This window comes from Ranitomeya imitator, chromosome 1 (assembly GCF_032444005.1).
Source record: "Ranitomeya imitator isolate aRanImi1 chromosome 1, aRanImi1.pri, whole genome shotgun sequence".
NCBI classification, from domain to species: Eukaryota; Metazoa; Chordata; class Amphibia; order Anura; family Dendrobatidae; genus Ranitomeya; species Ranitomeya imitator.
Window position 1 is genome coordinate 1,025,401,786 of NC_091282.1, and position 13,302 is coordinate 1,025,415,087.

At 40.7% G+C, this 13,302-nt stretch overlaps 1 protein-coding gene across 1 annotated transcript in view; it reads right to left on the reverse strand.

Annotated features, from left to right (window-relative positions):
* Positions 1 to 552: 552 nt before the first annotated feature.
* Positions 553 to 13,302, reverse strand: part of FREM3 (FRAS1 related extracellular matrix 3) — a 111,716-nt gene continuing 98,966 nt past the window's right edge. Inside the window, exons 22-24 of the mRNA XM_069743587.1 lie at positions 6,825 to 7,012; positions 5,471 to 5,617; positions 553 to 3,429 (exon numbers count right to left, since the gene is read on the reverse strand). Of these exons, the coding sequence (XP_069599688.1) occupies positions 2,905 to 3,429; positions 5,471 to 5,617; positions 6,825 to 7,012 (860 nt within the window). The 3' untranslated portion in view covers positions 553 to 2,904. The remainder of the gene's footprint in view (positions 3,430 to 5,470; positions 5,618 to 6,824; positions 7,013 to 13,302) is intronic.

Genomic DNA, 13,302 nt, shown 5'->3' on the forward strand with positions numbered 1-13,302 from the left:
GGTATCGGATCAATAGGGATGTGTAAAATAAAGAATTAAAATAAAAAATATTGATATGCTCACCTCTCCGGCGGCCCCTGGACATCACGCTGCTAACCGGGAGGCTTCTTTGTTTAAAATGTGTGCCTTTAGGACCTGCGAATGACGTCCCGGCTTCTGATTGGTCGCGTGCCGCCCATGTGACCGCCACGCGACCAATCAGAAGCCGTGACGTCATTCGCAGGTCCTCAATTTCTAGAATTAGGAGTTTAGTGAATGAGAATGACGTCGCGGCTTCTGATTGGTCGCGTGCCGGTCACATGGGTGGCACGCGACCAATCAGAAGCCGGGACGTCATTCGCAGGTCCTAAAGGCGCGCATTTTAAACAAAGAAGCCTCCTGGTTAGAAGCGTGATGTCCAGGGGCCGCCGGAGAGGTGAGCATATCAATATTTTTTATTTTAATTCTTTATTTTACACATCCCTATGGATCCCAGGGCCTGAAGGAGAGTTTCCTCTCCTTCAGACCCTGGGAACCATGAGAATACCTTCCGATACTTGATGTCCCATTGACTTGTATTGGTATCGGATATCGGTATCGGCGATATCCGATATTTTTCGGGTATCGGCCGATACTATCCGATACCGATACTTTCAAGTATCGGACGGTATCGCTCAACACTACTAGACAGTAAAGACTACATACAAAATTGCTAACAATAAATGTTAATATTAGTAAAAAAAAGTTTTGAAATTTGGCATGCATTCTAGCAAGGTGTTGCCATGTGATTTCTGCATTCCTTGTAGAAAAACTTTGGTAGACATTGATAGAATGTAGACTAGTTCCAGTTCATCAGATCTGAGCTGTATTACAAGCTTGGTCACAAGACAAGTATAGGGTAAGAAATGCAATGAGGTTAAGAAATATCATCTACGTGAAAAGTTGTATATTTAAGTTAAAATGACAGTCAAAAGTAAATCTATGTTATGCTTAAAATTTTTTATAGTCATCAATAGGCAAAGAACAAGGGGCTGGTTAGATACTTTAGACCAGTGATTCCCAACTTTTCTGACCTTGAAAGCCACATTCAACTCTGAGAGAGGGTTGCGAGCCACATCCAGCTCCTGCCCCCTCTCAAGGTAGTGGCAACCAAAGACCCTATTATGGCTATAATGATAACCAAGACTTTCCACAGAAATCACTCCGAAGCAGTATACCAAGATCCAGGGGTTTCCTCAATAGCCTCATTCAGTATTCTCCCACCCAGCACTCACAACACACTGTTCCCATTCAGCTTGAAGCACCTCCTCTGACAGGTAATATCATCCTGCTTCAAGTGTACCTTACTTATATTATATCTATACCTCTAAGACCAGTATATTTGCATCCAGATCAGCTCTTCTGTGCAGGGCTACTTACATAATTCACCATTTTGACATGTGCTTTTCACACCTGTTTGCTAGACCTGGAGCTAATGCACCAAGTTGACAGACAGCCACGAGCCATAGTTCACGGGATGTCGAGCCAGATGTGGCTCCTGAGCTACAGATTCGGAACCCCTGCTTTAGTCAATCTCTTTTCTGAAAATAGACCATATGGAAACAGTTGATTGCAAAACCATTCTACTACTGAGACCCCTAAAAGCCCCCAAACACATTATATTGAATCAAAATAGAAATTTGTTGGCTAAGATTGAGTGATCGATTTGACCGACTGATGTCGTCATTTAAAATGAAGTCAGCCAAGTTTGATTTTTTTTTTTTGCCAAAAAGTCGGATAAAAGATGTTTAGTTCAAAGAAAGATCATTCTGAAATATTTTTTCGACAGCCGTTTGTCTATTTATGTTTTGTTGTAGTTTCTTGTACTTTTTACAGAGTCATGGCTTCCCTTCTTCGAGCTAGACATTTTATCTTTATAACTTCCCATGGTCAGGTGTGTGAACAGTTGGACTTGGAGATAGAACCCTCCCAAATAGTCATAGTGGGATGGCTTTCCCACTTTTTTTTTTATATAAAAATAGTGTTAACTAAGTACTCTGTTATTTACATTTACTATTACTATTTTCTTATTTACTTAGCAAAAGATATATGCTCATTTTGTTTTTTTGCTTGGGTTTTATATGTAAGGCCAGATTGAGAGACTATGAAAATGAACTGAAATGTGTGTGGCTGTGTCAACATTACAATAGTTTGTTAAATAACGATTCAATGATCAACATTCACTCTAAGAATAGGTGTACATGGAGGTTCCTGATCAGTTTTTTTGGAGTGGATCAACTTAAAAAACACCTGAAAAATTACTTGAGAGACTCTTTTCTTTCCTATTCTATTGTAAAACAACTTTGCTGATCGTATATAGAGTGTTTTGAGCATTTTTTCTCTCTTCAGGGTTTGAAAATCACCAGGAGGAAGGAAGGAAAATGCATGTCACTTTTCAAGACTGCTAAGGATGAATTAAGGTCCAAACTAGGCACTATCCAATCAAAAGGCTGCAAAAAAACTCTTCAAAATCACTTCAAGAAACTATTCGAGCAATGAAAAACTCCTCCAAAACTCCTGAAAGAAGGAGCGTTTCTTGAAACGGTTTCCACTTGAAAACAAGACATTTTTGAATGCCTAAAGAATTGGCTATTGAACGCCTCAGTAATATACCAATGTGATTAATCTTCCAAAGTTAGAACTAACTGAGAGATTCCTTCCTCTGGCTAAAGAGTGGAAAGGGACCTCCGAAGATCTGCAACAAGTGACAGATAACACAAGAGATTATTAAATCGGTTAAAATTGTTACGCTGCCAATGAGTAGCCCATGTTTCAAATTTTTTTGAGAAATTTGCAGGGAGAAGCAGATATTTTAAAAGGACTTAAAAATATCAAAATGTAAAGGCACATAGAAATCAGAGGTATGTAAACTTCATGTCCGATCTTCTATACCTCAGAGCTGTCACTGCTGCTGTGTCTAGTGGTTACAGTCTCACGGCTATTGCAGTGACTATTGGAGGTAGTCTCTTTCTTAGAATGTGAGAGTTCTCTACGTTTTAGAAGCACAACAACGATAACTGTAGTGCAAATCAGGAGCAACAAAGCAGCTACCCCTCCGATGACTGGCATCAAAGTGCCCTTTGTATCCTGTCCAGTAATTTCTAATGCTGGTTTGTCATACAGTCCACCACCTGGTAATGTGTCCTTGCTGGACACCCTTTTTAAGTGTCTTAGAGTAATGTGCCGGATGTTGGTTCCTCTGTTGTTTTCTGCACCAATATCTTGAGTAAGTGCTATATCATCTTGATTTGCTCTTCGGCTTCTCTTCACAAGCAACTGATCATTTCCAATGGCTCTGCTACTCAGCATGTGGTGGTAATCCACGCTACGCTTTCCAATACCTCTGTTGGCATTTTCTCTAGACCGGACTGTATAGATGGTATGAATGAACCATTCACGGCCAGCAGCCACCTAAGTATAATCAATAGGAGAAGACACATTTTACTTCTTGAATATTAGAAAACATTTTTTTCATTGTTTTAGCTTTACATAGGCACACATCATACTGCTTAAACAACTATAGTTGTGTTTCTGAAGAGTAAAAAAATGGAGATACAGTCATGGCCAAAAGTATTGACACCCCTGCAATTCTGTCAGATAGTACTCATTTTCCTCCTGAAAATGATTGCAATCACAAATTCTTTGGTATTATTATCTTCATTTAATTTGTCTTAAATGAAAAAATGCATAAAGAATTGTCCTAAAGCCAAATTGGATATAATTCCACACCAAACATAAAAAAGGGGTTGGACAAAAGTATTGGCACTGTTTGAAAAATCATGTGATGCTCTGTCCTGTGTCCATGTGTGTACCACATTGAGCAAGGAGAAAAGAAAGAAGACCAAAGAACTGTCTGAGGACTTGAGAAACCAAATTGTGATGAAGCATGAGCAATCTCAAGGCTACAAGTCCATCTCCAAAGACCTGAATGTTCCTGTGTCTACCGTGCGCAGTGTCATCAAGAAGTTTAAAGCCCATGGCACTGTGGCTAACCTCCCTAGACGTGGACGGAAAAGTAAAATTGACAAGAGATTTCAACGCAAGATTGTGCGGATGTTGGATAAAGAACCTCGACTAACATCCAAACAAGTTCAAGCTGCCCTGCAGTCCGAGGGTACAACAGTGTCAACCCGTACTATCCGTCGGCATCTGAATGAAAAGGGACTGTATGGTAGGAGACCCAGGAAGACCCCACTTCTTACCCAGAGACATAAAAAAGCCAGGCTGGAGTTTGCCAAAACTTACCTGAAAAAGCCTAAAACGTTTTGGAAGAATGTTCTCTGGTCAGATGAGACAAAAGTAGAGCTTTTTGGGCAAAGGCATCAACATAGAGTTTACAGGAGAAAAAAAGAGGCATTCAAAGAAAAGAACACGGTCCCTACAGTCAAACATAGCAGAGGTTCCCTGATGTTTTGGGGTTGCTTTGCTGCCTCTGCAGTCCGCTTGACCGTGTGCATGGCATTTTGAAGTCTGAAGACTACCAACAAATTTTGCAGCATAATGTAGGGCCCAGTGTGAGAAAGCTGGGTCTCCCTCAGAGGTCATGCGTCTTCCAGAAGGACAATGACCCAAAACACACTTCAAAAAGCACTAGAAAATGGTTTGAGAGAAAGCACTGGAGACTTCTAAGGTGGCCAGCAATGAGTCCAGACCTGAATCCCATAGAACACCTGTGGAGAGATCTATAAATGGCAGTTTGGAGAAGGCACCCTTCAAATATCAGGGACCTGGAGCAGTTTGCCAAAGAAGAATGGTCTAAAATTCCAGCAGAGCATTGTAAGAAACTCATTGATGGTTACCGGAAGCGGTTGGTCGCAGTTATTTTGGCTAAAGGTTGTGCAACCAAGTATTAGGCTGAGGGTGCCAATACTTTTGTCTGGCCCATTTTTGGAGTTTTGTGTGAAATGATCAATGTTTTGCTTTTTGCTTCATTCTCTTTTATGTTTTTTCATTTAAGACAAATTAAATGAAGCTAATAATACCAAATAATTTGTGTTTGCAATAATTTTCAGGAAGAAAATGAGTATTATCTGACAGAATTGCAGGGGTGTCAATACTTTTGGCCATGACTGTATGTGAGAAAAGCAGTGAATATAAGGACAAACATGAAATATACTGAAATTGAACTATGATAGACTTTAAATGTGCAATCCACTACAAAGCCTATGTTAGTGTTTAATCAAAAAATAATACTCACCTACCAGACTCACTAGTCATCCATACTGCTGCTGTTGTTCCCCGCTATGGTCAACAGCGGGGGCATCAGGTGACAGCTGTAGCTAATCAGGCGGAAGAAACTGTCTCTTGGTTCTTTTTTGTGCTCTTGATTGGCCGCAGCAGACACCTGATGCCTCTCATGGAAGAGGAAGCCAGGGTGCATCCATTTATATAATATACTGGTGTAGTAAAATATAGCATGTGTTATAATAGCACAATTATAACAATTATTCACCTGGAAAAGGGCATCTGACGAGAGACTAAATCCATCCGATCCCGGCTGTTTCACAAGGGGCAGAGCTTCTGGACTATCAGCTGCTAATTTAGCATCGAATGGAACATTTCCAAATATTTTCTCTTGGGTTTCTGGCTGAGCTTTGTCCTGTTATGGAAGTAAGTTAGAAATGAGTCTTACAATAGCCTTTGCATCTTTGAATTATCAGCCTTGTTCTACAGTAAATGCTTGTGCAGAAAGGAGTGAGGTTTTGGACAAGATGAAAGCACTTGGAGGTTACCATAATTCTAATGTGTAATGTCCATGCTTATCCATTCACTAAAACTAACACCGTTTATTTTATTTAACTGCAAGGGCTTGCTTATTTTTCCACATAAGAGAAAAAGTGGTCCTAGTTTCATCACTGGTTTTGTTCAGAGTTTTGGTGCAAGTTTCATCAGTTTTTCTCGGATGTGAAACAAGCAAAAAGAAGTATCTCCACCTCTTCCTATCTAGCAGTCTGTAAAAAATGAACAGCATTCGAATGCTGTCCGATTTTTTTCATGGACCCATAGACTTGTCAATTTTGCTCCTACACACAGATTAAAGGGAACCTGTCACCCCCAAAATCGAAGGTGAGCTAAGCCCACCAGCATCAGGGGCTTATCTACAGCATTCTGTAATGCTGTAGATAAGCCCCCAATGTATACAGTGAAAGATGAGAAAAAGAGGTTAGATTATACTCACCCAGGGGCGGTCCCGGTCCGGTTCTAGTCCGATGGCCGTCACGGTCCGGTCCGGGGCCTCCCATCTTCTTACGATGACGTCCTCTTCTTGTATTCACACTGCGGCTCCGGCGCAGGCATACTTTGTCTGCCCTGTTGAGGGCAGAGCAAAGTACTGCAGTGTGCAGGCGCCGGGAAAGGCTCCGGACTGGACCGCGATGCCCATCGGACCAGAACCAGACCGGGATCACCCTGGGTGAGTATAATCTAACCTATTTTTCTCATCTTTCAGGATACATCGGGGGCTTATCTACAGCATCACAGAACGCTGTAGATAAGACCCTGATGCTGGTGGGCTTAGCTCACCTTAGATTTTGGGGGTGACAGGTTCCCTTTAATATCAGACATGATTTTGAGTGAACCACTCAGTCTGCAAATCTATTCAGCCATGTGAACAGTCTAAGTACCAGTGCGATCCATAAAAAACACGGATAGAACTCTTATGTGAAAATCGCACATCTTAATGAGCCCTTACACTGCTATAAAAATGATCCTATTGACATAGTAACATGTAATTACATTGATTGCACGTTGGGCACTGTAATAACTTCAATAGGTGAGGGAATTCATTTAGATATGCTCCGACATACCAGTATCTTAAACCTATAAAGTAAGGTAGAAGAATCAGCAAGACATCCATATTCCTTGTCATCTGGATTGTATTTGGGTACATAACCATCAGCTCCGGTACACAAAAATACTTTCTCAATGCTGCAGAAGAATGAATCTCCAAGATTTTGTACAGGATCCACCATGACACGTCCATAGATTGTAGACCCTTTATTGAAAGAAGAGAAATAAAAAATTCCTAATAACTCATGAAATACACCATTGTATTAATAATCAAAACAATAAAAATTAAGATAATATAATTCAGTGGGTCTGCTTTGTTTCCAGAGATTACACCATTCTTATCCATGACTGTAAGTGGTACTGGAGCACATACTTAGAGCTGATCTACAATACAGGACATAATTAAGGAACTCTGAAATGACAGTTTAGTAAGAATCAGGCCGGGGTCACACCTAACATATAAAAATACAGTCTGTTTTTTACGGCCAAGATATGCAGAAAAGTTCCTGAACAGTGATCCGTATCCAATTCGAGTATGCGATTTTTTCTCCTAAAACTATACATGTGTCATCCGTATAGCATCCGTATGGCATCCGTACGGTGAGATTTTCTCGCCGGCTTGTAAAATGAACATAGAATGGATCCATGGGCTCAAATATTCGTGAAAACATATATACAGTCTATATATATATATATATATATATATACTAGCTGAAGAGCCCGGCGTTGCCTGGGCATAGTAAATATCTGTGGTTAGTTGTAGCACCCCACTTCTCTTATTTTCCCATCACGTCTCTCATTTTCCCCATCACATCTTTCATTTTCCCTCTCACATCTGTCATTTTCTCCCTCACACCTCTCATTTTCCCCCTCACTCCTCTTATTTTCCCCCTCACACCTCTCATTCCCCCCTAACACATGTAATTTCGACCTCACATCTTTCATTTTCCGATCACTCCACTATTTTCCCTCAATCCTCTCATTTTGCACTCACACCTTTTCATTTTCACCTCACACCTCTCATTTTCACATCAGTATATACATGTTTGTCATCTCCCTTATATATAGTATACACCTGTATGTCATCTCCTGTATATAGTATATACCTGTATGTCATCTCCCCTGTATATAGTATATACCTGCTGTGTGTCATCTCCCCTGTATATAGTATATACCTGTATGTCATCTCCTGCTATATATAGTATATACCTGTATGTCATCTCCTCCTGTATATAGTACATACCTGTGTGTCATCTCCCCTGTATATAGTATATACCTTCATGTCATCTCCTACTGTATATAGTATATACCTGTAGGTCATCTGCTCCTGTATATAGTATATACCTGTGTGTCATCTCCTCCTGTATATAGTATATACCTGTATGTCATCTCCTCCTGTATATAGTATGAACCTGTATGTCATCTCCTCCTCTATATAGTATATACCTGTGTGTCATCTCTCCTGTATATAGTATATACCTGTGTGTTATCTCCCCTGTACATAGTATATATCTGTATGTCATTTCCTCTTGTATTAGACCTCGTTCACACGTTATTTGGTCAATATTTTTACCTCAGTATTTGTAAGCTAAATTGGCAGCCTGATAAAGCCCCAGCCAACAGGAAGCCCTCCCCCTGGCAGTATATATTAGCTCACACATACACATAATAGACAGGTCATGTGACTGACAGCTGCTGGATTTCCTATATGGTACATTTGTTGCTCTTGTAGTTTGTCTGCTTATTAATCAGATTTTTATTTTTGAAGGATAATACCAGACTTGTGTGTGTTTTAGGGCGAGTTTCGTGTGTCAAGCTCTGGGTGTTGAGTTGCGTGTGGCGACATGCATGTAGCGACTTTTGTGAGATGAGTTTTGTGTGGCGACATGCGTGTAGCAACTTTTTGTGAGTCGAGTTGCATGTGACAGGTTAGTGTAGCAAGTTGTGTGCAGCAAGTTTTGCACAAGGCGAGTTTTGCGCGTGGTGAGTTTTATGTCTGGTGCCTTTTGAGTATGTGCAAGTCTTGCGTGAGGCAACTTATGCATGTGTTGCAAATTTTGTGCATGTGGCAATTTTTCTGCATGTGCAAGTTTTGCGTGTGGCGAGTTTTCCATGAGATGAGTTTTGCACTTGTGGCGAGTTTTGCGTGAGCCTAGTTTTTGCATGTGGCGAGTTTTGCGCGTGGTGAGTTTTGAGCGGCGACTTTTGTGTTTGGACTTTTATGTGGCGAGGTTGGTGTATGTGTGGTGAAATGTGTGCTGAGGGTAATTTGTGTTCAAGCATCTGGTAGTGTGTGGCGCATTTTGAGTGTGTTCATATCCCCGTGTGTGGTGAGTATCCCATGTCGGGGCCCCACCTTAGCAACTGTACGGTATATACTCTTTGGCGCCATCGCTCTCATTCTTTAAGTCCCCCTTGTTCACATCTGGCAGCTGTCAATTTGCCTCCAACACTTTTCCTTTCACTTTTCCCCATTATGTAGATAGGGGAAAAATAGTTTGGTGAATTGAAAAGCGCGGAGTTAAAATTTCACCTCACAACGTAGGCTATGACGCTCTCAGGGTCCAGACGTGTGACTGTGCAAAATTTTGTTTCTGTAGCTGCGACGCCTCCAACACTTTTCCTTTCACTTTTTTCCCCATTATGTAGATAGGGGCAAAATTGTTTGGTGAATTGGAAAGCGCGGGGTTAAAATTTCACCTCACAATGTAGCCTATGACGCTCTCAGGGTCCAGACGTGTGACTGTGCAAAATTTTGTTGCTGTAGCTGCAACGCTTCCAACACTTTTCCTTTCACTTTTTTCCCCATTATGTAGATAGGGGCAAAATTGTTTGGTGAATTGGAACGCGCAGGGTTAAAATTTCGCCTCACAACATAGCCTATGATGCTCTCGGGGTCCAGACGTGTGACTGTGCAAAATTTTGTGGCTGTAGCTGCGACGGTGCAGATGCCAATCCCGGACATACATACACACATACACACATACACACATTCAGCTTTATATATTAGATATATATATGTATATATATATATATATATATATATATATATATATGTATATATATATATATATATATATATATATATGTAATTGAGACACATGCAGTATATATATTTACAGTGGGGCAAAAAAGTATTTAGTCAGTCAGCAATAGTGCAAGTTCCACCACTTAAAAAGATGAGAGGCGTCTGTAATTTACATCATAGGTAGACCTCAACTATGGGAGACAAACTGAGAAAAAAAAATCCAGAAAATCACATTGTCTGTTTTTTTATCATTTTATTTGCATATTATGGTGGAAAATAAGTATTTGGTCAGAAACAAACAATCAAGATTTCTGGCTCTCACAGACCTGTAACTTCTTCTTTAAGAGTCTCCTCTTTCCTCCACTCATTACCTGTAGTAATGGCACCTGTTTAAACTTGTTATCAGTATAAAAAGACACCTGTGCACACCCTCAAACAGTATGACTCCAAACTCCACTATGGTGAAGACCAAAGAGCTGTCAAACGACACCAGAAACAAAATTGTAGCCCTGCACCAGGCTGGGAAGACTGAATCTGCAATAGCCAACCAGCTTGGAGTGAAGAAATCAACAGTGGGAGCAATAATTAGAAAATGGAAGACATACAAGACCACTGATAATCTCCCTCGATGTGGGGCTCCACGCAAAATCCCATTCCGTGGGGTCAGAATGATCACAAGAACGGTGAGCAAAAATCCCAGAACCACGCGGGGGGACCTAGTGAACTGCAGAGAGCTGGGACCAATGTAACAAGGCCTACCATAAGTAACACACTACGCCACCATGGACTCAGATCCTGCAGTGCCAGACGTGTCCCACTGCTTAAGCCAGTACATGTCCGGGCCCGTCTGAAGTTTGCTAGAGAGCATTTGAATGATCCAGAGGCGTTTTGGGAGAATGTCCTATGGTCTGATGAAAGCAAACTGGAACTGTTTGGTAGAAACACAACTTGTCGTGTTTGGATGAAAAAGAATACTGAGTTGCATCCATCAAACACCATACCTACTGTAAAGCATGGTGGTGGAAACATCATGCTTTGGGGCTGTTTCCCTGCAAAGGGGCCAGGACGACTGATCCGGGTACATGAAAGAATGAATTGGGCCATGTATCGTGAGATTTTGAGTGCAAACCTCCTTCCATCAGCAAGGGCATAGAAGATGAAACGTGGCTGGGTCTTTCAACATGATAATGATCCAAAGCACACCGCCAGGGCAACGAAGGAGTGGCTTTGTAAGAAGCATTTCAAGGTCCTGGAGTGGCCTAGCCAGTCTCCAGATCTCAACCCTATAGAAAACCTTTGGAGGGAGTTGAAAGTCCGTGTTGCCAAGCGAAAAGCCAAAAACATCACTGCTCTAGAGGAGATCTGCATGGAGGAATGGGCCAACATACCAACAACAGTGTGTGGCAACCTTGTGAAGACTTACAGAAAACGTTTGACCTCTGTCATTGCCAACAAAGGTTATATTACAAAGTATTGAGATGAAATTTTGTTTCTGACCAAATACTTATTTTCCAGCATAATATGCAAATAAATTGTTAAAAAAAACAGACAATGTGATTTTCTGGATATTTTTTTCTCAGTTTGTCTCCCATAGTTGAGGTCTACCTATGATGTAAATTACAGACGCTTCTCATCTTTTTAAGTGGTGGAACTTGCACTATTGCTGACTGACCAAATACTTTTTTGCCCCAGTGTATTTAGATTTCATACAGAGCTAGATAGCATAAAAGCCGGTAATTCAATTTTGCCGGCTTTGCTATCTCCTTATCAAACCCGACAGGATATGAGACATGGTTTACATACAGTAAGCCATTTCATATCCCTTAGATTTTTACATATTCCTCGCTAATAATGTTAGTAGTGAGTGTGTGCAAAATTTGGGAGCTCTGGGTGTTAAAATAAAGGGTTAAATCACAGAAAAAACTGGCGTGGGCTCCAGCGCAATTTTTTCCACAAGAGTGGGAAAGCTAGTGACTGAGGGCATGTATTAATAGCCTACATAGGGACCATGGTTATTGGCCCCCCTGGCTAAAAACATCTGCCCCCAGCCTCCCCAGAAATGGCACATCTGTAAGATGCGCCTATTCTGGCCACTCTCTTCCCACTCCCGAGTAGCTGTGGGATATGGGGTAATAAGGGGTTAATGTCACCTTACTAATGTAAGGTGACATTAAGCCTGGTTAATAATGGAGAGATGTCAATAAGACACCTATCCGTTGTTAATCCAATAGTAATAAAGGGTTAAAAATACACACACACATTATGAATAAAGTATTTTAATGAAATATATAAACACATTGGGTTTTAATATCTTTATTGTATGCTCAATCCACCTGACAACCCTTGTTCTTCTGAAAAAAAGGAAAATAAAAAAACAACAATATCCCATACCTGTCCGCCGTACAGTCATGTCCCACAGGGTAAATTCATCTGAAGGGGTTAAATAAATTTACAACCAGGAGCGCTGCTAATGCAGCCACCCCTGGCTGTAAAAACTGGAGAATGAATGGAATATAGCTTCATTGACTTGCGGTGCTGCGCCCCCTGGTGGCATAAACTCATGTGAACTCTAGCGTGAAAAAATATTCAGAAAAACTCTCACGTTTTCCCACTTTTTTCCGTGATTTAACCCTTTATTTTAACACCTAGAGCTCCCAAATTTTGCACACACACACACTACTAACATTATTAGTGAGGAATATGTAAAAATATAACAGATATGAAATGGTTTATTGTATGTAAACCATGTCTCATACCTGTCGGGTTTGATAAGGAGATAGCAATAGCTGGCAATTGAATTACCGGCTTTTCTGCTATCTAGCGCTGTATTAAATATAAATATACATATATTAGTGATGAGCGAATATACTCGTTACTCGAGATTTCTCTAGCACGTTCGGGTGTCCTCCGAATATTTTGTTAGTGCTCGGAGATTTAGTTTTTATTGCCGCAGCTGAATGATCTACATCTGTTAGCCAGCGTAAGTACATGTGGGGATTCCCTAGCAACCAGGCAACCCCCACATGTACTTATGCTGGCTAACAGATGTAACTCAATCAGCTGCAGCAATAAAAACTGAATTTCCGAGCTCTAAAAAATACTCCAAGCGTGCTCGGGAAATCTTGAGTAACGAGTATATTCGCTCATCATATATATATATATACAGTACAGACCAAAAGTTTGGACACACCTTCTCATTTAAAGATTTTTCTGTATTTTCATGACTGTGAAAATTGTAAATTCACTGAAGGCATCAAAACTATGAATTAACACATGTGGAATTTTATACTTAACAAAAAAGTGTGAAGTAAGTGAAATTATGTCTTATATTCTAGGTTCCTCAAAGTATCCACCTTTTCCTTTGATGACTGCTTTGCACACTCTTGTCATTCTCTTGATGAGCTTCAAGAGGTAGTCACCGGGAATGGTTTTCACTTCACAGGTGTGCCCTGTCAGGATTAATAAGT